Below are 27,673 nucleotides of genomic sequence, written 5' to 3' on the forward strand. Positions count from 1 at the left end.
CTGCTGCTGCTGCCACTACTACTATCATTACTACTACTACAACTATTACCACTATTATGACTTACTACTACTACTACTTCACACACAAACACACACACACACACACACACACACACACACACACACGCACACACACACACAAAGGACAGGACGTTTCCATGGTTTCATCATCTTACTCTCCCACTTCTAGTTGCACCACGTGACCTCGCACCACAACACGGACAATACCTGTGAATAACACCACCCCTTGCATCACCGCGTTCCTCCTGAGCTCGCTGGCAACACCACCACCAAACTCCTACGTCATACCCAAGTCTTGCTTAATATTCACCATACGAGATTTCTCATGGAGTTTTAACATCCTACTGCAAAATTATTGTGGGTTTTAAGGCTGTTTCTGTGATTCGAGTGATAGTTTGATAGTTTGACATGGACACACATACACACACACACACACACACACACACACACACACACACACACATGCATAAGAACTCGACTGATTATCCTTGTGGCCCATGGAATCAGCCCTTACGAGAGAAAGAGACGTTTCAAAATGCAAGTTCAGTGTCAAGGAAGCTAAACTCAAGATTCTTTGCCCTGCGTGACCTCACTCTTAACTTCCTTTCACAAAACTGATATTCTAGTTATAGATGGCGCGTCTTTTAGGCACCTTTCCTGATATTTTGATAACTCTTTTGACCACTCCGAGGACTGGCATTTCAGAGTATCGCGTTTTTGGAGAAGTGAACACAACGACGAACAAAATTGAAATGAAAAGAAAAATGTACTTCACATAAACGATGATATCATGGTTTAGCATCCCCGGGCCGGTAATTCGCAAGGTGGTGGTGACAAGATGCTCGTCTGCGTGATAACCAGATGAGGGACACGTCGCTGTGTCATCCAGAAAGAGTGAAAGAAATTAAACCGCCATCACTATTCTAAGACAGAATTTTGGAACCTCTCGTTCTCTCATATAGACTATTTTCAAAGGCTACAGACATGATTAGTTGGGTTCTCATGGACGATTTTTTCTTTCATGATACAAAATCTTTGTTAAACTATTACTGGAATCATGAAAATATCCTTAACATCCCGAATAAAATCCATTACAGCCTGCTGAACCTGGTGAAGGTAAGACGCTGAAATGCTTGAGAATACAGTCCCTGGACGAGACAGTCACGATGCGCAGTGCTCCCAATAAAACAAAGAAAAGTAGTTCGTGAGGAGGTTCTTACTCTGAGTGATACTAACGAATGGAAAATTAATTGTGTTTTCTAATATCAATTATGTTTGATCCTTTCTTGCAACCGCAGCAGAAAAATGACACTTTCAGAGAAAAAAAAACATTTCAGCTGTCATGATGACTCACTCCCCTGCAGCATTTCCCCACTGACTGCTGGTTGAGTGAATGTCCTTGGTGGGAAAAATATATCTAATTATTTATCACCTTGCAGCCCTTGAAAGGTGGGCTTAGGATCACGGGTGTAAACACTTCGTGTCGACTCTTGATTCACACGCCTTGAAGCGCTCTTTTTTTATTTTCCTTGCATGTTTGTTGTATTACTTGTGTCCACAGAGACAAAGGCAGGCAGCAAAAGGTCGTCATGAAACCGGAATGTTCCAAGCTTCTGTTTTCCTCATTTAAATTTGCATAAGTTTTGTCAAAATTTGAGATTTTTGTTTTATGGTTATCTGAGGATATGTAATACAATATGTACCATAATACAGATAACATATATGTAAATATCAAAGTATATACAAAATATAGAAAATAATAATAATGATGAATAAATAATCCTCGTGTGTGTGTGTGTGTGTGTGTGTGTGTGTGTGTGTGTGCGTGTGTGTGGAGGATGGAGATGCGAGTAGTACAACAGACACCGGTGTTCAGCAGTTATCCCACGGGCAAGTGTTCCCAGACAAGAGCGGGTGGGGGCGGTGGTCTGTCCAAACAAAGGGTTCGTGTGTGTGTGGCAGTATTTGAACTTGAACAATTCTGAATCTGAAAGGAAGGAGAAAGGCTACAAGACAAGCCGACCGCCAAAGTATACACACCTCCCACCTGTGTGAAAGAATGAAGACGGAAAAGCCTAAGGAGAGAGGAAAGAAGGGAGTGGGCGCACCGTAGAGCGTGAAGTGTAGGGAGTCTCTTGCCAGGAGTCTGTCCAGAACTGAAGGCCTCACGAGATTGCTTGAGGATTCGCTTCAGTGAATCCTGAAGCTCCTCACACCTGCAAAGTACGCAGTTCTACGTCCATTAGGAGCAAATAAAAATGCAAACAAAAATGTTTGAGAGAGAGAGAGAGAGAGAGAGAGAGAGAGAGAGAGAGAGAGAGAGAGAGAGAGAGAGAGAGAGAGAGAGAGAGAGAGAGAGAGAGACTCGCTAATTCTTGTTCCCTTTCAAACAATTACATTAGGTTTAATTAATTACATTGACGCATTCTTCCCACAAGCATCCTTTGTTCCCACTCCCTCACACCAACATCTGAGACAACACTCCTGCAGCTGACTCAGCCTCAAGGAACGTTCTGGGATGTTTGGATTAAAGACTCATTGTCATGGCCACCTCTTTAGGGATATTCCCCTCCACCATGCCTGGCCCGGGTCTTCCCTAGACACACACATACACACACACACACACACACACACACACACACACAAGAAAAAAAAATATTGTCCATTAGTTCAAGGGTTCTAAACCTTTTGCAAGCTGGCCCCCCCCCAAAGCTAGTTCAATGCACTTGGGGCCCCCCTCCTTCCTGCGTCACCTACTCAAACCCCTCCCCAACTATGCCACCATAGAGATTGAATTAGATAGATAGATAAATAAATAGATAGCTCTTGCTGCATCTCCTTTGTACTAATAGCCAATGAGTCCGTGATTTTCCGTGATTTTTTCCCCCTTCCGTCCTGCGCTCGCGCCCCCCCGGGAGAGTGTCCGCGCTCCTCCAGGAGGACGCGCCTCTCCGGTTGAGAACCACTGCATGATTAGTTGAACGGCATACACTTATCAACTGAAGAAAACAACAAAACATTGAAATAAAAGACTCATAGGAACATAAGAAAATAATGAAAGCTGCAAAAGGCTACCTATATCCACCTTTCATCCCCATCCATGAATTTGTCACTCCACCTCTCCATATCTATTTCGTTTCAGTTTCAGTTCGAACTGCAGAACTGAAACAAGCACTCTAGGGCAGCATGACTGAAGCCTGTGTTCCATGCCACGCTACAGAAGACGACGGGAGCTTCCAAGAGTCTCGTCTGATGGCTCGAAATTAAGAATAAACTATGCATAACATATAGAACAATTTAGTCAAAGAACAAATGCATTTTTTACGAAGGGTACGACTCACTTGAGGTTCTTCGCCCAGATTCCAGTTGAGAGTGCAGGCACGCCCACACCAGGATCTCCTTCTCAAATAAGAATGACAAGGATTTACCAGTCATCTATTGTACTTTTGTTGGCGAGTGCGGCAGGGAAGGTATGTAGGAGGTAGCAGGGGAGCGTCGAACCCAACAGAAAAGGAGGAGGAGGAGGAGGAGAAAAGTAGTGGAAGTAGCTAGCAGTAGTAGTCGTAGTAGTAGTAGTAGTAGTAGTAGTAGTAATACAACAACAACAACAACAACAACAAAAGACAAGAACGAGAGCGAAATCAAGGAGGAAAACCAGAAGAACAAGAACGAGAACGAAAACAAAAAAGAAAAAGAAAAGTAGGATGAGGAGGAACACAAGAGGAAGGAGTGGGCATTTAACGTACAATAAAAATAAAACTTCCAGGTGTTTGCCTTTCATACTTGTTTAGCTGAAGTGTCTAGGGGGCGGAGTGGATCGCCAAAGTGATGAGTAAGGGACGTGGGTGAAGCGGCAACAGTAATGATGAGATGGAGGATGTGGCGTTGACGGTTCATCCAGGATAGTGCAAGGATACCCACTCAATCACACCTCTCACTGAAGAGACAGGGTGATGACGTAGGGTGATGACGCAGGGTGATGACGCTCGTGTTTGTTCTCTCGTCAGCAATAATTCCAAGACCACTTAGGTGATTAAAAGTGTTCTCAAGTGTGTGTTTCTTTTTTTCCATCGATGACGCGCAATGCGGGTTAAATTGTCACTAGAATCATAAAGACACCCTTGGAAATCCCCCAAGAACTTCCACTGCAGTCTGTTGTAAGTAGTTGAGATAAGACCCCAAAACGTCACTGGATCCACTGCTCACGTTTCCTGAACACTTTTCTGTTAAATATTATGTATGTTATCGACTCAGTTCTGGAAAATCTTTAAATTCATTCACAGATTAATTGTTCTACGCAGTTTAGCATCACAAACTAATGCCACATCGAAGAGGGGCCCGCCAGACAATACGAAACTCCGCCGAGGCAGTGACAGAAGCAAGAAACAAGTGTACAAACATACGGGTACGTTAATAAGGCCACAAATCACTCGAGTGCAGCTCATGCTCTGTGTACTACAGCTAAGCAAATAAGGCAAGGTAAATACACTCCTCGCAGGGCTGTACCTTAGACTCGGGTCTCCACAGGGACAGAGGGCAGAGGTTCACCCGCCAGCCTTCCTTGCGCGGGAGTTGTATAAGCAAAGCCGGGAAAGGGATGGGTAATGTATAGGGGAATAATTGGCATGATAATAATAGTGATGATGATAATGGTAGTAGTAGTAGTAGTAGTAGTAGTAGTAGCAACAAAAAAATATAGCGACGTATATGCTCCTCTATAATCTTTGATATTATTATCATTATTATTATTATTATCATTATTATTATTATCATTATTATTATCACCATCATAATCATTATTAAGCAGTAGTAGTAGTAGTAGTAGTAGTAGTAGTAATAAAATAATAATAATAATAATAATAATAATAATAATAATAATAATAATAATAATAATAATAATAATAATAACAATAAGAAGAAGAAAAAGAAAAAGAAGAAGAAGAAGAAGAAGAAGAAGAAGAAGAAGAAGAAGAAGAAGAAGAGGAAGAAAAGCGATAACAAAATTATCTTAACAGAAATAAAATAAAATAAACTACAGAACACAAAGGAGGGATCACCTGAAGATCCGCCACCCCAGCCGCACTCGGGGTGGCAGATCTTCAGGTGAGACAATCTGGGGTGGCGGATCTTCAGGTGATCCCATACTTTTAATGAAGTAAACTTTTTTCTGCATTTTTTATATCCACTCAGTTTTTTAATGCGTTCATGTTGTTAGGTTAGGTTAGGTTAGGTTAGGTTAGGCTAACCTAACCTAACCTAACCTAACCTAACCAAGTGAGAGAGTCTGGGGTGGCGGATCTTCAGGTGAGACAATCTGGGGTGGCGGATCTTCAGGTGATCCCTGTGGGGTGGCGGATCTTCAGGTGATCCCAAAGGAGAAACAATTGGGTATTTTCATGTAACGAAATGGAACCTACCGGTGCTACCGGTAACTCCTCTCTCTCTCTCTCTCTCAGCATCTGCAGCCAACCGGTGTCATCTGCAGCTGCGTTTCAAAATTCAGAGCTGTCTCATCACTTTCTAGAGCGCCAGTCTCGCTACAACTCATCACTTTTTTCCTTCGTTACATTCACTTTCGATTTTCTTCTCACGCAAGTCCTGCTTAGATAAATACTGTACTTGTTTTTTTTCTTTTCTTTCTTTATTTCTTCCTGCTTAGATAAATACTGTACTTGTTTTTTTTTTCTTCTTTTTCTTTCTTTCTTCCTCATAAGAACACAAGAAAATAAAATATGGGAAGCTGCAAGAAGCCATCAGAACTACATGTGGCAGTCCTTGTACGAAACATATCTGCCTACTTCCACTTGTCATCCTCATCCATAAATTTATCTAATCTTCTTTTAAAGCTCCCTAATGACTTAGCTCTAACTATTTGATTCCCAAGTCCATTTCATTCATCTACCACTCTATTTGAGGATCAATTCCTTCTATCTTTTTTATTGAACATTACATTTTCAATTTTCTTATCACTCTTCATTGTCTCTGCCTGTCTCACAAACATTCCTTTTTATTTTAATTAATTATTTAGTTGTTTTTTAGCTTTTCCTTTACTGTAAGAAAAATTCTCTCTCTCTCTCTCTCTCTCTCTCTCTCTCTCTCTCTCTCTCTCTCTCTCTTTTCACTTTCTAATTATATCTTTAGCTCCACTCACAATCTCATTGTCTCTTTTTGTTTGCGAAAATTGTAAGTTTTCCTGTTCTCTGTCGATCTTTCTGTTAGCCGCTTCATGTGCCACTCACTCATTCACCACCACGCTAATTCAAAAAATGCTACCGACGAAATTTCTTCCATTATTCCTCCTTTTCATTTCAGCTTACAACTCACTATTTTCACTGTTACCGAAGTTTATGTCCCCTCCTGTAACCCTAACTCATTCATCTCGTTTCTTTTGGATCACTTTAGACATCCAAAGTAGCATTTTCAATTTTGTCTCTACTGAGTGATGAATTGTTCTATTCTTGCGCTGTTTGACTTGAGACAAACCTAATACCCATTTTTTAGTCCTACCTTTCAATTCACACTCCTCCTGTATTTGTGAATAGCCTCGATTTTGAGCCATGTGTTTGTTGACAGCTTTCTCTTCTTATTACAAGCTTACTATCAGTGCCTCAAAAAAAATAATAAATAAATAGAATAAATAAATAAATAAATAAATAAATAAATAAAACTAAAATAATAAAATAAATAAATAAATAAAAAGTAATAAAATAAATAATAAAAATAAATAAAATAAATAAATGAAGAAAATAAATAAATGAAGAAAATAAATAAATAAAAGTAAATAAAAATAGATAAATGAAATAAAATAAAATAATTATATAAATAAATTAATAAATAGTAATAATTAAATAAAAAAAATAAACAAGTACATAAAAAAACAATGAAATATGAGAGAGAGAGAGAGAGAGAGAGAGAGAGAGAGAGAGAGAGAGAGAGAGAGAGAGAGAGAGAGAGAGAGGCTTTCTGAATTGAAATCCTTTTCTGGCCAACCCATGTCTTCCAGTGAGTGGCAATAAGCTGTGTTTCCTTCATGGGTCTTGGACAAGTAGACAGGTAAGGGTTATCTCCTGCAGATGTGAGGGATATATTGAATCAATGCAGAACAAAGATGAAATAAAAACAGGCATATAATTAGTGTGGAAAATGAAATGGATCTTAGCTAGAAATAAGTAAATCAAAGAACAAAAAGGGTAAGAATAAGAAATATCTACTTTCAAAATTAACTTGAATTGCTGTAGTAATGGAGACAATATGGTCGTAGCTCAGTTCCTGTACTCTGACATGAGGTGAACACACACACACACACACACACACACACACATACCACAGTGGAAGCAATAAAACACCACTCACCCATTATAGTATTGCCATATTTCTAGAAATGTCTATTTTACAAAAGCTAGTATACACAGGGCCGGTGATGCAGCCATTCCAATCATAAATTATTGACTACAATACGAGCTGAAGTATGAATGTACACGTCAGTATTCATAGATTTCTTTTAACATAATCGCTAAGGGAGCATATTTACAGATTGTACTTACAAGAAAAAATAACTTGACAGCATAGTAGTACTCATACTTTTCATAAAAAAAAGTACTAAGATAAGTTCTGTCTCTATATGAAATTACTGGACATTATTTTAAATACCCTTGACAAGACTGGCAAGTCACAGATAACGGAGGTATGACTTGCACACTGGATTGGCAAGAACACTAAAAAAATTATTTGCTTTTATACACAAGCAACTAAGAATAATTTGCATACAGCTACTTTGTTCCTGAACAGTCACTCAGTTGCTATTGTTATCTAACTGCTCGGTTACAAACAAGAGTCAAGAAACATTTCCATGACCATTAGACTTGGAAGTGAGGAGGGCAAGGGAAGGAAAGATTATCAACAAATCAGTTCAATGCTTCAGAATCATGGTGTTCAAAGCCTCAGCAAGATGCCACGGCAATTTGGAGATGACTGCAAAACTTGAAGGACTGACCGACCAGTCTGAAGAGGCAAGGAGAATCCCTTTGAACATGATGCTTCAGCAGTGATGCCTAGCAGGAGTCTCAACACAACCACACCAAATACTCGGTCAACAGCTTGAATTGAAAACTTATTTACCATCAAACTGTGACCACTAATGCAAGTTGCCTAACACAAAACTAGTTACTGAAATATTGTTAAGACAAACTCAGTGGATCTGCAGCATAGGTAGTTGATAAGGCTTGACTTCACCACTGTAAACATGAAACTTGACTGTTTAAATATGGCCAGCCACTTTTACTACCATCACATTTACAATTCTGAAGTATGACTCTGGTACAGATCACACTGAAGGAATGATTCTCAAACTATAGTGTCCCTCCTGGAGCAGTTAATGACTGTCTTTAATTTCCTACCACAGATTCAAAACATTCTATTCTGACAGCATGACCACAAGACTACAGCCTTCTCACGTGCACCCACCTGGAAGTTGGTTAAAATTTACATTCATTCACCCATAAAATGCCATTTCCTGTTTACTAAAACATCTGAGCATAACAAACATCAATGGACCTTCAACCAACCTAAATTTTAAAGCTAACTTTTGTAATCACAATATTGCAGCTTGATACCACAACATAATAAAATTTTGTCTCAATTTCCAAATTAAAAGATGATTAGTTAAGTTTGTGTTAAGAGAATCATAGGACATATTGCCATTCACATCACACACCCTGGGAGAACATTGCTTCAATACCCACATAATGCCACAACTCCAACAGTCACAATTTCCAAACAATGCTTACCTTCTGACAGCCGCACTAATTTACAGGCAGATATTACCTATATATTCTATTACAGTCAGCCACATAAGTGAGCCAGTGCCCTGAGTGACTCACCTCGCCAAACACAGTAATCATTTATTACAGCTACTTTATTCAGTATTGCTATGGTGTCCTACCCCACTTCCCTCCCAAAACATCAATCACAAATCACATTCGGCCCCCCATATGCCACCACCCCAAGTTTTCACCTTCATCCAGTCAATTTCTTTGGGCTTGAGTTTCCACTTAAGAGTAAAGAATGACTAGCAGAAGCTTTTGAAGAAGACAACCAGTATATGAGGGAACCTGAAACAACAGGGATGATCCAATTCTTGTAGAATCTCAACAAAGATGATCTTACATATACAAGGTGAGTTATACATAATTATAATTCATACATCCAATATATGACGTAAGACAATCAAAGCACCAACAGGTAGCCTGAACCTTTTCATAGCTGCCCATTACCTATAGAAACTTCACTTCATAAATAAAATACAGACTTTCCTCAACATTACTTACAAGTGCCAAAACCAGGTATTTGTTCCCCGTGAGAATACTTTGCTATTCTCCATAAATTATATATTTGTAAGTACTAATGCATTTCAGTTACAGTACCTGGCAGCCGGTTAGAGAGGAGAGGTAATGCTTCAAGATGTACAAAGGCTATAACTTCTTACATTTCATAAATGTGTTTGATTAAGTATTGCCTCTATCACAAGGTGCAGTGAGTGTCACCTCACACCAGGGTCTGGACACCCACAAGTCCTGCTGTGTTTTTGATTTGTGACCCTTTTTTATTTATTTATTTTTTTTTGCCCTACAAATGGTTGAGAGTAAAATTGTGACAATCATTTTATCTGTTATATTTCCACATTCAACTAACCTGATAAGCTTAAATATGTATATTTTTTTCATATCAATTCTACGTTTTAACTGAGTGGTACAAAGTCCAATGTGTAATAAATTAATGCACCAACTTTCAACACAGGATTGTGGTGATCCATGAGGCCCAGCCTGTGAGGAATCAGCTCAGAGCTACTCTCCAGGCCAGACACAACCCTAGGAATCATAGGAGGATGAGTGGTGGTCTGGCGGCCGGCCCGGGGAGGGAGGTGAAGACAGGTTGCTGCTGGTGTTGGAAGCAATGGAGTGACGCGGGGAGGTGTCACCACACTCCTGCTGAAGGGCAAATTTAATTTACTTCCGGCACAAAATGGTAGTGAAAAATCAGCCTAACAAATAATACATAATATTCATAGATGACTGGACAAAGGTATAAATTACCGATTTCGAAGGACTGACATTTCAGACTTTGATCATGAACAAGTGACTGCAAGAAAACACATTTTGTAAGTCATAAGATACAACTAGTGACAAGATTCAACCCATAACTAATGCAGCACAAATTAGAACAGTAAATATAGGATATTATTCATTACTGGCTCCACTGCAGCTTATGAAAAATTCAGATGCTGGAAGGATTGCTTATCACTTGCATATGACAGACAGTGATCTCCTCACTGAGTATAACCAGTCAAGTGTGAAACATTCCAGTGGGATCAGTTCCCCATACACCTTAATCTGAGGAAAACTCTGGAGTCATTGTAAAAAACAAATGCCCCAAGCAAGGATACATTGTCTCATCCCAAACTTTCAAAAACTATGACATCTGAGGCTTTTGTGAGGCTAAAGCACTGTACAATTTTATTAAAAGCTTATCAAGATGTCTACTTTATGACATCATAAAGCATAAGGAAAGAGAAGCAAGTACAGTAAAGTACAGTATCCAATGCCCATGCTTTGATATGGATTTTATTTATCAGGAAAAATACCAACTAGATTTTTGACAAATTCTAGTATAAGACAGCAAGAAAATATTCTGGTATACATGAATCTGCCAATGGTGGGCATTGGTAATACTTATAAGAATAATGTACATAACTTACTTCCTGCAGCTGATGGATGATTTGGTGGCGTGGTTCCTCAGGTGAGCGCTGGGGGGGAAGGTGCTGGGGGGCGGCAGATGTGGGGGGCAATGGCGGTATGCCTGGCCTCCGTATAGAGGTGGTCACTGGAGGCGGAGGCCCACTACCTATAATGAAAAAACAAGACAATTTCAATGACAGAAGTCCTACAGAAATAGTTCAGCATCTTCCTAAGTCTACTTCTTACACGATGGAGGAAGGAACTGCCACACTCAGCAATGACTGCTGTGTGTCAACATGCCATTCAAGTCATCAACTTTTATCCACACCTGTATACTAACAATACTCATTTTCATTGAAGAAAAATATTCCTGAATTTTATCTTTATTCAGAGGGCTTCTTCCCTCTAATCTCTCATTCACCATTTCCATACAGATAAAGGTTATTTCTTACACTCTATCTATCTCATTCAAGTACTCTTCATAACCCCATCATGTGCTCACCCAATGTCACTCTACCACATTCATCATGATCTACCATTTATATAATATTTTTTTTCCACTTCAAGCCTTCACTTGTCAGTGTTACTTTCTGTCACATAACACTTCACTGGTATAAATTAACTGCACCAGACAGTACATCTCTCTGTGCATGCTAAGTAACACGAGGTGGATGTCCTACTTACCATTGTGAACATTGGAATAAAGAGGTTGGGGAAGAGGTTGGTGGCTAAAAGAACGGCGCGGAGGCTCAGGGCCCTGGGGTAGCCGAGGGGGCGCTAGCTTCCCGCTGGTCTGGAGCATACTGCGCACCTGTAATACCCATCATGTCACTCACAATGATTCCCTACAAAATCAACATACTTCTCTTATATATCCTTAAAATAAGTTTTGTAAATTACTGGGAAATGATAAAAAAAAAACAAAAAAAACCATGCCCAACAAAATTACATGGTCTGAATGGTACCTTCAGAATGTAACACATTTTGGACCATATAGTTAGTTTAGTTTTAAGTGGCCAATTATGTGAACAGAGGGGAAGGGCACTGTTAACTGATATGGTTAACATACAGCACAAAAAAATTCAAGGACACAAATAAGAGGGATAGAACAGAACAGAACAAAAGGATAATTTTGTCTTTTAAACACTACAAATCTATTTAAGAGATGATTATAAAAGTAAGTGATTATGGGAAATAAACTTGGCAGAGAGAGAGAGAGAGAGAGAGAGAGAGAGAGAGAGAGAGAGAGAGAGAGAGAGAGAGAGAGAGAGAGAGAGAGAGAGAGAGAGAGAGAGAGAGAGAGAGAGAGAGAGAGAGAGAGAGAGAGAGAGAGAGAGAGAGAGAGAGAGAGAGAGAGAGAGAGAGAGAGAGAGAGAGAGAGAGAGAGAGAGAGAGATATTCCTGATGGGTTAACCGTCAAGTATCCCTACACATACCCTGTGGATAGACTGTGTTTGTTGTGTGCGTTGTTCTGCTGTTGAGCTCCGGCGAGATGGCAAGTCAACTAGGCGCTGGATCTCTATGCTGTCACCAGGACCCATGTGGGTGATGTGGTTAAAGTTGGTGGGTCCTGAGATGAGTTTGCTGCGGCGGTCAGTTCTGGGAAGTCATAAGGGAGAGTGCTTAAGTCTCTGATGTATCAAGCCTCAGTAGTAACTCCAGAAATGTGCACAAGACAACCCAAGCGTGACAAGCACCAGCACATCACTCTTATATTGATCACTAGTATTCAGTTATCTATTGTATGTCTCAGGAGCCTCTGACTCTCTGCCACAACATGACATTTATGACTATCAAATAATACTGCACGCCTCTACTGAAAAATTGGTATGTACCATTAAATAAGAATATGCTTAACTAAGATGAATTTCACAGGAATAAGCAAAATGACAAGGCTGCCATCTGGTTCATGCTGAACAATTCAACCACAAACATTTGGAAAACAACCAAGAGTCTTTACACCGGAACACAGCATACAAGACGACAGACTTTTAACACAACCATCTGAGTGAACCATTGCAACCAAGACAATGAGTATACAGTGTAGTTGTGGCTGTTATTAAGACAATAAAAGAGATACTGCTGCATTAGTATGCAATATTACAAACAATATGAAATAATATGTAAGCTAAAGACGTAAATCTTTTGTTAGGCCTCAAAATATGTTCTAATGAAAGTCAAGACAGAAAGACTACTGCAACACTACTACGAGAGTGAGAGTGAGTAAATGTGTGCGTGTAAGTGTACGTGTGAAGTCTTTCATTTCACACTTGTCAGAGGCACAGGGGGCATACCTGTTGCTTCCAGTCTTCTATCAAAACTACAGGTAGATTAGAACACAAAAAGGAGTAATAAAAAGCCAGGCTCTGGCACACACCAGCTGCCTGCAGTCCAAACACCTGACTGGGGTGTTAGTGTAGCTGGGGACACACTAGGTTACCATGAGTGGCTGGTGGTGGTCAGCTGGCGCGAGAGGGGCGCCGGCACCAGGTGGAGCATGCGACTCTCCAACTGCCTCAACCGCCTGGCCAGCCACATGCCACAAGTGGTCAGTGTGTTACTATTGCTATATGTCTATTTCTGGGCACCTAGTCTCTCTATAATATATCTGGTCCACACAGAAGTAAGAGGAAACTTCTTTTGAATCCAAAAGCTATAGAAATTACCTAAAATGCAGACATTATTGTTAGGTAACACAGTCTGTTTGAACTCAATCCGTATAAAAGAAATCAATGCTATTTTTATATACTAGATAGCTCAGACAAAGGAAAGTATTTTTAAACAATGGATGTTAAATATTTAACAGCATTAAAATTCAGTTGACAATGCAGAGGTATGAATGGTGAGAGAGGGATCTATTGGAGAGGGAGGGAGGAAGGCATCTAAAGCTTGATCAACAGGGAAGTTATGGCAACAAAGTTTGGGGTTCCTTTGACGTGGTGGTGTTCTGATCCTGTCTGGGTGGGAACATGTCAAGTCAAACAAACAAGGAATTGGTCAATGAAAGTAATGGAGAAAGAGGTCTGTTGTGCTGGCTCTCAATGGTGTGGTTTTCTTGGCATAAATGTAAGGACATGAAAATATAATACAACAAAACTTCCATGAAAAGTAATCTACGAGGGGCATCACAGATCACAAATTACATGTGGCACAAACAAATAAAAGGTTAAGGACAAGGAGGGGGAAATTTTGACACGTCATTCAGGTAGTGAACTCAGTCATGATGAGTGGAGCAAGAAGTGAGTGACTCAGGATGCCATTCTTCACTTATTTTCCACAGTTAGCAGTTTGGGATAGACTCATGATATGAAAATTTTGTATGTCCTGTATGAATAAAGACTAATAATCATTTAATTTTGATATTTTGCATTACTCTCTTGATGCAAAACTTTGAAGATAATCATCCTATATAGTATATCATTCAGTTTGAGAGATGATAAAAAATCAGCAATAACTTTATAATATTATCACAACTATAATTCATTTTTATACTGATCAAAGATCTTTTTTTTTTACTAGAGATAGAATATCTTTTGTAAAAATGTTGATTATCCTTCAATTTTAAATACACAGATCAAAGAGCACAAATATAATTATTCACGATAATTTTATGTCCTCATTGCTCCAAAAATAATAATGACATTAAAAATATTACAAAATCAATCTATAACAAAACATAAGAAGGGTATTTCATTCAAGAGCTGCTGAACAACAAGAGTGAGCATAATTTTCTGCTTTACCCCAAAGATTCACGAGTGGACACACAAGGCCAGAAACACAGCACGTTGCCCCAGAGAGCAGCTTGTCCTCTGTGGGTCTGAGGTCTGGTGCTTGTCACAACACACACACCAACATCATACCCTAAGTGTAACATCACAATATTCAAGGATATCTAAGTATGGCAACAACCAGCAGCAATCAGCTATTTGATGATGCTCTTTTGAAATATGTCTGAGGACTCTGATGACACTAATGGATGAATGAACAGGACAGGCTCAGAAACACTTACGCGCGAGTGGCTTTGCTGTTTTCTCGCATTGAGAACTTTCTTCGGGACTTGGGTCGACCTTTGGAATCCACATTTGTTCTTATAATTTCCTCTGAAAAAGTTAATCACAATTAACATTAATATAAGAAATTTCCAAAATATATGCACTGGGAGTTATAAATGAAAGTGAGAGCAACAACTAAGAGGCAAAAAAAATAAGTACATACCAGATGTTACATTTCACATGCAATTCAGGTTCCTATGCAATCTACGCACAATAATTATTAAAATATAAATTACTCAGTATAGGCTCACACAATGTCAAGTAACAATGAAATGCAACTTTGATCTAAATAATCTTTCTGAAAACAATTGCCAATGTGCTCTTTCAAAAGTTTTATTTCCTAGTTAGCTGTGCAGACTGTTCAGTGTTTATAGCACAGTTTATTAAATATTTATTCTGTGTCTAATGTTACACTGAATGAGAAAAAAGCTTTCTTGGACAATTGCTATATTCCTCTCCCGACACATGTGAATGATGTTTCAAGGTGAGTGCCACAACTGACTCACCTTTGTGCAGGTTCCTGAGGTAGGCCACATGGGGCAGGTCACTGATCATCACCATGTTGAGGACCCCAGTGCGCATCAAGGGTTTGGTCCGCTTCAGGTTGATGGTCTGTGCCCAGTCCCCAGAGAGCACCTCAAACACGTCAATGTGAATGTCACTGTACACCAACAGCATGCCATCACTCACCGCTGGAACACAACAACACTTGTTTCAGTTTACCATGCACTCCACCACCAGTTGATACAAATATGGAATTTCTTTTTTATAAAAAAAAAAGCCTTTTTTTTTTTTTTTTTTTTTTTTATGAATGGCAGGATTACACTATATTCATGTCTTTAAATGTTCTTAACCTGCAATATAAACAGAAACATTCACTATGAGAGCTTCCACTCCATCATCATTAACCATATGCTACACAGACACTTATCTCTTCCTTTTGCCTTGTGCAATTATCTGCAGTCCCAATTTTCATATGTTCATAAAATAAATATGTAAGTGAATAACATAGACTAATAAATTAATTAAATCCTCACCAACTGCTGTAGGTAAGGCTGGGTACATGAGTTCTTTCTCGCGGCTTTTGCGACCTGAAGCATCTACATACACTGCCAGGAGGTTGAACACCAGGAGGTATTCCCCTCGAGTCACCTCAATGCAGCAGAGAGCCTCGCACTGATTCATGGAGAGGAAGCTCAGTGACTGACTCTCAGGGTGAACTAAGGCTGAAAGAAAACAAAACAGATTATTTTCTTATCAAATTACTAAAGCATTATGTTTACAATGAATAAACATCCACCAAGCCCCAACACTGCTATCTAAAATAAGCAGGTCAGTTTGATCTAAAATTCTTTCCTACATCTGGCACACAACTCAAATTTTGGGATTGAAATGCCCATACTTCAAAATAACACTTCCATCTATTAACATAAACTGTTTGATAATTATACTCACTCATGATGTAAGGCATTTTACAAAAGAAAAGGTGGCACTCAACAAAAAACTAGGTGTGAAAATTATGGAAAAGCTAATCCCAGATTAAAATTGAGTCAGGCACACTACCTGAAGGTAACCTGACAGCCTTTGAACGAACTTACACAGAGGATGCTGATCCCCCAGTATGGAGTATATGGTGAAGGCAGACTGGAAGCCCACAGCCAGCCGCCCCTCACCCAGGATGTCCAGGCTCTGAGGTGGCTGAGGCAGCAGGATCGAGCGGAAGAGTCTGTGTCGACCCTTCGCTCGATTAATTTCATAAATAATGATCTGTAGGGAGAATATTAGTTTTGTATTAGCAAACTTTTTCTTTCAAGAGGGAGGTTTCAAGATACTTATCTTCTTATTCTGGATGATCCTTTTTGACCTCTTTAGAGATTACCACTCTCAAGAGGCTTTCTTTTCACACTTTTTATTGCCCCTCTTACATTACTAAAGCTCATCACATCTGGCTAAAAATAACCTAAAAAAATTGTCACAGGTTTGTATACTGAAAGCTACTGCTGCTGGTTATTTTTATAATAAAATAACATCCTTCCCTCTTCTCTCTCTCTCTCTCTCTCTCTCTCTCTCTCTCTCTCTCTCTCTCTCTCTCTCTCTCTCTCTCTCTCTCTCTATCAATACTGGTTCCCAAAAACCAACTAACCTGTTCCTCTTTATGATTTTCAGAGTATATTTTACATGTAGTGTTCAGGAATATTTGACATTAAACATACATATTCAAAGCTGATCTGACTTGAGGAAACCATAAAAGATACTCACTTGTCTCTTAACAGCTACACACAAGCAGTAGGTATAGTTAAGACTGGTGGGAGATCTAAACTTTCCAGTGGTAAAAGCGATGGCACCCTTTGTTTCTGAAACCTGGAATAAATATGTGTTACTTATAAATGGTTCTCCAGTCTTAAAGTAATCTTCAAAGAAAACTTGCTTTTAAAATCCAACATAAACCATACATTTGCATTGGATAAATATGCTTATGAAAATGTAAACTTCCAACCCTGAAAGGAAAAATAAGTATGTTTAGTGAAATGATGATGAATGTGTAAACTTCCTGTAAATGATTTAGGCAAAGCTGGGAAATTTTGACCCATTATTTGGCTTGGTTGCTGTGAAATAATTAAATGCATGAATTTCAGTCACCAAGGCAAGAACTAGACTATGTGACACTAATGCACATATAGTTATGTTTCTCTTACATTAATTAGTAACCTGAGGCTTGCACAAAAATGTGAGTGTTTGATGTTGAGATGGCATAAGAATTACTGAGAGAATTGTCTTGATGTAGACACTTCAGAGGGATGAGAAGATTGCAGTAAAATGTATTTTGTGGTACAGCAACATTTTAATGAAGGAATAACAGTGGTAGCCAAACTCAGTAGTATCCTTATCTGCTCACCTTTATCCACTCCACATCATCCCCACCAAGGGCCCTCACAGGAATCAGCTTGACCTGCCGTTGTCTTCCTGCTATCACCATGATCAACTGCTCCTCTGCGATGTACTCAAGACTCACGATTTTCTTGCCATCTCCTATCCTGGCAATTTCTGTTGAAAGAATGATAAATAAAATCTTAACAAATATTCAGTATTGCTAAGCTGGATTCCTCTCCAGTCAGAACTAATCACATGTTGCACCCAAGGAAGAATTTATGAAGGGCGATCAGTGTTCACCCTCCTCATAAAGGATTTTATGAAAACTATGTGAAAGGAGATGTAGCAAGTAGAAGTGTCCTGACTTCACCATGAGAAAACATCATCTCGTCTCAAAACAGTATCATTGATGATCTCAATGGCAGAATTCCCTTATTTGTAAGTTGTAATTTTTGGAGTATAATGTATAACTTCAGTTTCCAGATAAGCAATCCTGAAGTATTTAAGATCTACAGTATTGTTTTAAGTCTATATGTCATCTTAATTTGCTCATTCAAGAATTAACTAAATCACAGATTAAAAAAATTACTATATCATTTCAATACCAATATAAACATTACCTAGTGTAAGACACTCACCGCAGTTGTCAACATCAACACAGAAGAGACCTTCCTCTGCTCCCAGCAACAGCCGATCAGGGTCAATGACAGTACCACATACAGCATTCTTTAACAGTGTTACACTGCCATCAACCACCTCATAGGCACTGAAGACCTGTAAAAGAATGAAAAAAGCAATTGAATATTTCCTCAACTAAATCAATAAGCTAATAGTAAAGTTTATTTATAACATAAGCTTCCCTCTAAGTAGCAACACCACAAGCAATACACATAGAGGTCATGAAGAGGGAGTGTGCCGCACCTGTCTATCGGGTAGTTTGCTCCGCCTGAATATCCTGTGCAACTCATTCAGTGCCACAACCCATTTGGTCTTTTCATTCTCTGTCTCTGCAAGCATCAGTGTGTGGTGCCGCACCCCAACCATGGAAGATGTGGTCATCTGTAAAAAAGATCAACCTCAGTCAGCAAGAGCATTGGATGAGGTACTGAATAATACCAATCTGGAAAATAACTATCTCTAACAGTTTGCACATAAAATATTAAACAAATCATTACAAAGTATTATTACATAATACTCCACTACAACCTAATATACTCTATATGAAAATATGCATAGCTAATGATATTTTAGTCCCTTTGGATTATTTTAAAGACTACAGTTATGACAATTTTCACAGGTATGCCTTGTATACATAGTTTCCTTAAATCTTACAGTTCCTTGTTAAGTTCTGACACTACTTTCACATACACTTCTAGCCTATCTCCTGCCACTATCAGAGGCTCTTCTTTATACTTACTCTCTCTAATTTTATGCTGTACACATAGTTTTTGCAAAGTACTTCACCCTTATCTTTTTCTGTCCTGATATACAGTATACTTCATTCCTTATTGAATCACTAAAGTTTATATGACAATCAATCTGAACTGAGGCAAGCCTGCCTATGATACAAGCACATACTACAACACTACATGTTTTAGATTTCATACTTGATGTTTCATATTTTTGGTGCTGGGGAACATTTTTTCATGGGCTTAAAGTACACTTCATACAATCAATTTTACAGTTAATAAATGGTTACAACATCTACATTTTATTTTGTTTAATCTTATGCACTTGTACAATAATGACTCAAATCTGGTCAGCTAACAATTTCCTTAATAATTCTTACATTTTGATATATGTAGCACTGTTTTGTTTAGAAATTGAATAACTATTTCCCCTCACATCCACTGTTTATCATATTTTATCTTACTCTTAATTAAGTTCTCTCATCTAAATATAATTTTCTAGCAAAGCTTGACAAATGAGATTCTCAACAGATCAGAGAATTTAAAATTCAACAAAATGCTTTTAAACACAATAGAGAAAAGTATGTATATTACTTTACTAATGATCATGACAAAATTGAGGGATGATGTCTTCTTAATGTGCCTCACCCCACCATGCTTACCCTGAATATGCATGGGATGTCCTTCTTGTTGGCATGAATCACATCAGAATCCCGTACTGTGGACACCTCAAAATGTTCGTCCCTCATGTCCAGTATGGTGCTCACCCACACACTGGCCTGGGCATTTCTGGAACAGCAAGACATCACCTGGGTTATGGTCCTTTCCAGTGACATGAACATCACTTTTTATCTATTCTTTTCATGGATGGTGGCAAAACAAGAAAAGTCTAGAAAAGAAGAGACAAAGAGAGAGAGAGAGAGAGAGAGAGAGAGAGAGAGAGAGAGAGAGAGAGAGAGAGAGAGAGAGAGAGAGAGAGAGAGAGAGAGAGAGAGAGAGAGAGAGAGAGAGAGAGAGAGAGAGAGAGAGAGAGAGAGAGAGAGTGATATTTAAATATAAATGATCAGAAACATGTTCTTCATTTTCTCCCACAACGTACTCAATATGGCAAGGTGAAAATATTTCTACAACAAGACTATTACTGCATCTGTCAATGTCATTCTGCAGTGCTCACCTCTCAGGGGATATGTCATAAAGGAAGAGCTTAAAGTCGCACACCACAACAAACTGCCTGGACCACCCTTTTTTGACTCCACCAGGCTTGGGCACCTTAACATAGCCTTCATAAGCTGTGCCAACGCCTCGGGTCAGGTCAATACCAAGAGGTCGTCTGGCTGGAAAGACAGAGAGAAAAAGAGAGAGAAAAAAGGGGACGAGTCAAAATACATTCCTTCAATTATCACCATCAACTTAAAATTAATGTCCTAAAGATGATTCATCAATCAAGGCTTGCACTATAACTAAAACTGGTGAGGCATTAACTCACTATCAGGACAAGAGCACCAAACATAACAATAAAATCTTGAGACACTAAATTCTATGCAAGATTTTTTGTGAAGAATATAACTTTATGTAATAAAGTTTTAATGCAGTAAATACTTCCCTGTTCAATTATCCCACAGCAATTGGTTTCATAATTACAGAGGTATATTACTAGCACATATTTATAAATACCGTAAATAGCGGCACACTTGTAACTAAATATATGTACCAGCAAATCTTGCAAAGATACAGTCAACTCACTCTGATCAGGAGGCACTGGACAGATCTGTGGCACCTTCTCCTTGCAGGTGATGTGGCAAGCAAAACCACACACCTCGCACACCACCCCTTGACGTGTGAGGCCTACCATTAGGGAAGTACAGTGAGAGCATTTGATGGGGTTGCTGAAGGAACGCACAAGGAACTGGTGGGCTTTTGGTTTCATCATGTGAGGTGACGGCCCCCCACCACTGCTGCTGCTGCCCCCTGAAAGACCAAGGGCAGCTGAGCCGTGCTGCTGGTGGGCCATGGTGGGTAGCACACCAGGTGGCACGCTGGAGGCAGACTGAGGCAGGGGTGGCAGGGGGCGACCCTCCATGTTTGGAGAACCCAGCTGCTCCTGCTGGAAAGACAGCATGCCGGTTAATCTTAGGGATATTGGTGGCAATAGTCATATGTATCTCAGATCTTAAAACCCAATGAGACAGTTTTCTTACAATAATAGTTATATATCAGATAGAAATGTTCTGAGAAGACATTCAGATATCTTTAAGGAATGTATTTCCTCTGTATCTTTGGTTTCTCTCCTGTACTTTGGCTCTACATATTATACAGTGTTTAGTCTCTAACTTCCACCCCTGGTGAGCGGCACCTTACCTGGCTGACAAATGACCTTGATGAGGATAGGGAGGGGACTGAAGGAGCCCTGTTGTCCTCCACGTCCCCTTCCTCGGATTCCAAGGAGCCACCACGTCCCAGGGGCATGTCTTTCAAAAACTGCTCTAGGATGGACATCTGTGAGGCTGGCCGCTCCATAACTGTGGTACAAGCAAATCCATGAGCTAACAGCAGTTGCATCTTATTCAACAACCTTTCATATTCTTAACTTTTTGCAAAATAGTAAAATTTATAAAAAAAAATGATAATAAATAATTAAATAAAATACATGCATTTCATAATCACTAGTTAGTCAGCCAATATTTTATGATTATTTGAAACATATTATCTTTCTTTAATATCTCTGATCTGTGTGTCTAATGTAAATAACTCAGAAAGTTTTTTACTCAAACCACTTATTTGAGAAGCAATATGCACATAACAAAGCAGGGTCTACAGGTCTTTGTGTGTGCTAAGCCAAACATGTTTAAAATCCCTCCCAGAGTGCACACACACAAGCACACACACATACACACTTGTGCACACACAAATTTACACACACACACACACACACACACACATACACACACACACACACACACACACACACACACACACACACACACACACACACACACACACAACACAACACAACACAATACAACACACACACACACCACTGGCACTACTACCTCAAGCTTCAAAGACACATTAGGAGTAGCTCTGATTTATGATGGAAATGGTGTTACTAAGTCTGAATATACATAAAATGTCAGTCTCTGATTTGTACAAATTTTCTCTGTGCAAATGCATTTGCACAACTAATGAAGGGATATTCCTTAGAAGCACAAGTGCATAAGAAACATTAGATTTTTTAAGCTATATACATGACTCACTAATAACAAAATATACTAAAGATGAAGAAAAGAAGCACTTATCGAATGATTAAGAAAACATGACTAGTACCATATTTAAGAGATTTATATAACTGATGGGAGTGAGAATATTTGACATTGAAACTTGGTGAGTGCTAAATGGTGACCATGAGCCTATGAAGTTCAGAGAGGCATGTACACAAGCTAAGCCAGCTACAAAACTGTAAGGGCATCATGAAGACTTAAATGAGCAGCCATGCTAACTGATGGTCACTGAAATGGAACATAATAGAGGCAACTGGAAAAAGCCAAAGAGTTTGTTAATGTATAGGTAAAGAAGGCAGTGATTATCAAGATGCTCCAGATAATGGGTGGACTAGGAAAAGCTGGCCTTAAAAGATTTCCTGATGAAGGACTAATGAAGAGAAGAAAATATGAGATGCTTAAACAATGGAAAGATCTTCAGTTTCCATAGCTAAAGTAATGAGCAACAGAATGGATTTGAGATGATTAAAATAAGGATCATCCATTGGAAAACAGTAGAGATGGGAGGAACAAGAGATGACAGGTTTAGATTGAATCATGTACACCACAGCAACATTCATTCTCTCTCTCTCTCTCTCTCTCTCTCTCTCTCTCTCTCTCTCTCTCTCTCTCTCTCTCTCTCTCTCTCTCATATACACATGAACACACTCACACAAACAGACAAAACAGCTTTTAAAAAATAGCACTCCAAACAGAGCTCACATGCTTCACTGCCAACCTCTGCATTTATCGCTAGATGAATGGTTTGCCTCAAAGTAGAACATTACATACAAAAGCAACTTGTGGGCATTACAAAGGCAAGTTTATTAAGTTGCTGATGAGGTAAGTTTAAACATATCAAACAGGTGTATGGGGATCCACTCTGCCAACAAGCAGAGGGGGGATAATTGCATGTTGATCTGCTCATGGTACTGGAGACTGCCACTGACGACAGGGACATTTTCTCAGATTCATTCTTTCACTCACTTCATACTTGGTACAGTTGCTAATGTAATACCAGCAGAATCTAACAAAGGAACACTTCAACACAATATGATGACTGCCATAAAGTACTTAATTTCATGACAACAAGAATGGGGAGGGGTTCAAAGCCATACTATCTATTACAATGATAGAAATGGACATGTTCTCGATGTCTTTGTGGTTATTACACATAATATGTGTCTACGTCTTTCATGTGAGGTCCATGGCATTCTACTCCTATGACTGGCTAACATTGACGCATCCTACGACAACATCTGCCAGATGGACCCCAGCAGACTGAGAAGCTCTACTTGTCATAGTAGGTGGAGTGCAATAGCTTTTAGGGATAACAACTATCTTCCAGCTGAAAAAATATTCTTACCAAAGCCAAACATATTTCTTCCAATAGAGCCTAAGAAAATACACAAATACAGATTAGACATGCATAATTATAAAATTTCAATAAAATGAGAATAATTCAACTAATCATGAACTGTGTCCAAAATTATGACAATGATCAAAAGACAGAAGTCCATTCTTGACATCAGTAATGACACTGACACAATTAAGATTTAATGAAATATAACACACTGGACATGGGAAAAATTAGTTGTTAGGTCAATGCAAGACACAAGCCATCAAATCTCAAAATGGCCTTAATTCTGAAACACCTATTTTGTCATTCACATGAAGTAAATACAACAGCCATAATTGCTACTGGTGATTTTACTTGGCTATGACAGTTTCAGAATCTGGACCCAAACTCCATTTTTGTAAGTTTAAAACTTGGGTAATGATCAGGACGGCAGGTTTTGGTATGGTGCTACCATGGCCCCCTTTATATGCAGCATTTTGAAATGCAGCTAATCTTAAACTTACTAAAAATTTAAATAACTGGGAAAGTAAAATAAGAAATCAAAACACATCACAGAAATGGTTTACACCAAAACCTGGGTAAGGGAACAAAAGCCACGCATAAAACTGGGGCTGGGCAGGACAACACAAGGGTGGGTTCAAAATTGGGGTCAGTCACAGTACATTACCAAACTTTCGAGTCTTGCGTTCCTGCGTGGCAGCTGCGTGTGCGTGCGTGCGATCAGAAATAGATTTTCATGAGAAGGATGAGGAAACCCCAGAGGCAGCTAGTCAGCCCAATGAACAAGGGCACTGTGTCTGCAGCGCCGCCCAGGGGAGATGATAACTGGGTCAGTGAGGGACTCCACACAAATGAGTAACCATTGTGTTCTAACTTTGGATTTCATTTGACCCTTCATTTCCTTCATATCTAGTTAGCTATGCTATTTTATACATATCAACATTTTTTACACCATTTATGTACATTTCTTTTATGAATCAGTTATTGATTATGTATCAACAAGACACTAATGAAATGGTAGAATGCTGGGTATAAGAATAGTGAAGCTTGAAATCTGTACATGATGGGAACTTGGTAAAGCTCCATTTAGTATCAAGCATGCCACTGCAATGTTCTGCAATGAACCATGTACTTCACACACCACCAACTAGTAGTGATCTGCCTTTAAGGATTTTATCCAGCATTCTAACCTCTATCGGGAGTATCCACACACACAAAAAAGGCATAATAAGTAAGAGTTCACGTCCATTTGAAGCGGAGGACCAAGCATATGATGATGATGATCCTTCCACTCTCCTATGACCACTAGATTGCCAAACTAGAATGCCTGAAGGTTAGAGGAGCCTTTGTTTGGCATTAGGGAGCTAGTGTGCAGACAGCTAAGTAAGACATCTCTTGATGGGATTTTCTTAAACTTTTCAAATCTTTATCATGACTTGGGGAACAATGTGAGGTCCTCCCTCTTGCTGACCCAATTATCATTGTGGTGGAGCTCTGGTGGGGGCATGCAGAGTGACATGCTGGGTGGGGAATATGCCATTGTCAATATCAGAATGAGGCTCTGAGGACTGACCACATGATAATCTGTTATTTAACTAACACATAACTGAGATGTATAACTTGAACTGAATTTGAGTAATACATGTGTGGCTCAAGCAGAACTGTAAACGGAGAGCATCTTGGACGGCATCTCAAAGCCTCGTTCTTTATTACTGGCATGAAGACACTGAGGACTTGCTAAGGAGAGGAAAGGTGAAGTGTGTTTGAACAAATAAGAAAATGAGAAACATATAGTAAAGGTATATCCTCCCAAAGAGATGTTTCTTACTTAGGTCAAGAGCTGATACGTGTATCAGTGCTTAGCGAGGTAAATAGTTTTGTTTCAGTATTATCAAGACATACATAAATGCATAAACCCAGTTTACATTTCTGTTAATGGTAAGCATTGTTATTTAAATAAAAATGGCAACGTAATAAACAGTTAGAAGTCTCCACGTTTCATTGCATCTTTACCCATCAAGGTGTCGAGAGTGGTCCCGAAGGGAAAGAAGGTGGCTTCCTCAATGTGCTTGATAATGCAAACACTCACTCTGGAGAGCAACACCCTTCTCCACCCCTCCCACGCCCTCAGGAATATGCCACAATCTTTGTGTTCAGAGCATGGCGTGATTACACACAGCACATTGTCACATAAAAGAAAACTGCAGTATTGTATACTAAAGAATGTGTGCAGTGTTATAATGAATGAGCTTTTAAAATAAAAATAAGTCAAATGCCACAATACTATTTACCTGTTAAGCAATCAAAATGGCTAAGTGAAGTTTGGAATATTATTCATAATTTTGAGGTACTAAGAACTCAACCAGCATAATTTTCACTGCCAGCAGGTAGTTTGTTTGAAAGTTACATTCCATTCAGAAATTTATGTTCCTACACATGACCACAAATAAGTCCAAACTTGCACTTGTAGTAGAAGCTATTAAAAGCATTTCTGCCACTGTTGAGAGGGAGAGGGAAGAGAGTACACTGTGAGGAACATAAGAGTTCACTGTGATCGTAGTTAGAGCATGTGAAGAATTATATACACAAAGTAAAGACACCTGTAAGTTGAAGTGGAGTAAATGAACTACATTTTCTGGGCAAGGTTGTACTTTGAATGCTCACTCCTGAAACTTTATACATTCAGTCTAGAATCTGACCAAAAAATGAAAAGTCTTGCCTTATTTAAGGATTCACATTCACCAGTTATTATTTATACATGATACAGAATTTCTAGAGAGGCACTATTAATGAAAGTGAAGGTTTGAGATGTTTAGTTTTCTATACAATAATAATTCTGAAGGCAAATAAATGAGTCCTATGTGCACAATTTCCCAACAGTCACTGCTTAGTTAAGTTCTAACTTCTCATGAACGGGATGTAAATGTTCAAGTGCTACTGCTCGGAGTACTGAAGTCAAGTGCTGCCTTAGCTGAGTGTCTTGTAGTTGCCCCACTTGCCTGTTAACTTCAGCAATCAGCTTCTTACTCTCAATGAAGATAAATATGGGATAATATGTATATCACTATATGGTAAAGAAGTCAATGTCTGGCATGAAAGACCATGACTGAACAGTGCTATGAAAAGAATCATTTACATTTCTAGGCAATGACTTTTCTGTTATATTTATGGTAAAAATAGACTGAATAAATTCTGCACAGCACATTGGAAAACCACCTTGCCCAGGATACACTGCACCACACCAAGGGGTCAACACCACACACACCTCACACTGACAATACAGATGTGGAAACTATCTCAAGTCAAAATTAACTTGAAAATATTAAGCACTTTCAGGAACTGATGTCAAATATATAAATATCACAAATAAAGCAACTCTAAAGTAAAAAAAGAAAGAAGCTACCAAAATATTTTTAATTAATGATTAATAAATTTTGAAAAAAATAAAGGGCAGAGTTATGAAAGCATCAATAACCAAAAAATTAATGGCAATTATAAATACCTAACATAAATTTAACCTTTCTCTGAATAGATCTGAGCTACATTTCTGAAGTCATTAATCTGGCCAATACACATGTTCTACTTTCCATGTAACCAATTATTTGTTTGCTCAGTTACTTTTATGTTCATGTCAGTAAAGTACCATTATTTCAATGCCTTCAGTAAAATTAGCATTATTATACTTTCTATTGGCTTGATATTGGAGAAATTTACTAAATGAAATAGAGTTTGAGGGCATCCCATTGACACTGCTCCCCAGGAAACTCAACAGTATGAACACAAAGGCACAAAGACTTAACACCTTGTCTGTGCCTCACTGATCCAAAACATTTAAGTATTTGCAAATATACAGTTGCTTAGTAAACATAATTCCAGTTGGAATGACATCAGAAACTGATGATCCTAAGCATTATTTCTAGCATTTCAGTCACAGTCAAATACAACTCTTAGCTCTAAATATCTGTAGCAG

General features: G+C 38.9%; 1 protein-coding gene across 13 annotated transcripts in view; it reads right to left on the reverse strand.

Annotated features, from left to right (window-relative positions):
- Positions 1–7,370: 7,370 nt before the first annotated feature.
- Positions 7,371–27,673, reverse strand: part of LOC135091489 (serine/threonine-protein kinase Genghis Khan-like) — a 126,565-nt gene continuing 106,262 nt past the window's right edge. For 4 of the 13 annotated variants that reach the window (XM_063989579.1, XM_063989490.1, XM_063989215.1 and 1 more), the window contains 18 exons: positions 24,371–24,403; positions 23,710–23,739; positions 21,445–21,605; positions 20,830–21,190; positions 20,261–20,420; positions 19,749–19,875; positions 18,599–18,736; positions 18,316–18,451; positions 17,703–17,851; positions 17,066–17,167; positions 16,405–16,573; positions 15,844–16,032; positions 15,313–15,498; positions 14,764–14,854; positions 12,191–12,353; positions 11,439–11,565; positions 10,775–10,920; positions 7,371–10,007 (listed from right to left, as the gene is read on the reverse strand). In XM_063989579.1, coding sequence (XP_063845649.1) covers positions 9,888–10,007; positions 10,775–10,920; positions 11,439–11,565; positions 12,191–12,353; positions 14,764–14,854; positions 15,313–15,498; positions 15,844–16,032; positions 16,405–16,573; positions 17,066–17,167; positions 17,703–17,851; positions 18,316–18,451; positions 18,599–18,736; positions 19,749–19,875; positions 20,261–20,420; positions 20,830–21,190; positions 21,445–21,605; positions 23,710–23,739; positions 24,371–24,403 — 2,588 coding nt within the window. In that variant the 3' untranslated portion in view covers positions 7,371–9,887. Of the gene's footprint in view, positions 10,008–10,774; positions 10,921–11,438; positions 11,566–12,190; positions 12,354–13,194; positions 13,279–14,763; positions 14,855–15,312; positions 15,499–15,843; positions 16,033–16,404; positions 16,574–17,065; positions 17,168–17,702; positions 17,852–18,315; positions 18,452–18,598; positions 18,737–19,748; positions 19,876–20,260; positions 20,421–20,829; positions 21,191–21,444; positions 21,606–23,709; positions 23,740–24,370; positions 24,404–27,673 lie in introns of all 13 variants that reach the window. The other 9 variants (XM_063990075.1, XM_063989901.1, XM_063989815.1 and 6 more) reach the window with 6 other exon arrangements.

This window comes from Scylla paramamosain, chromosome 1 (assembly GCF_035594125.1).
Source record: "Scylla paramamosain isolate STU-SP2022 chromosome 1, ASM3559412v1, whole genome shotgun sequence".
NCBI lineage: Eukaryota > Metazoa > Arthropoda > Malacostraca > Decapoda > Portunidae > Scylla > Scylla paramamosain.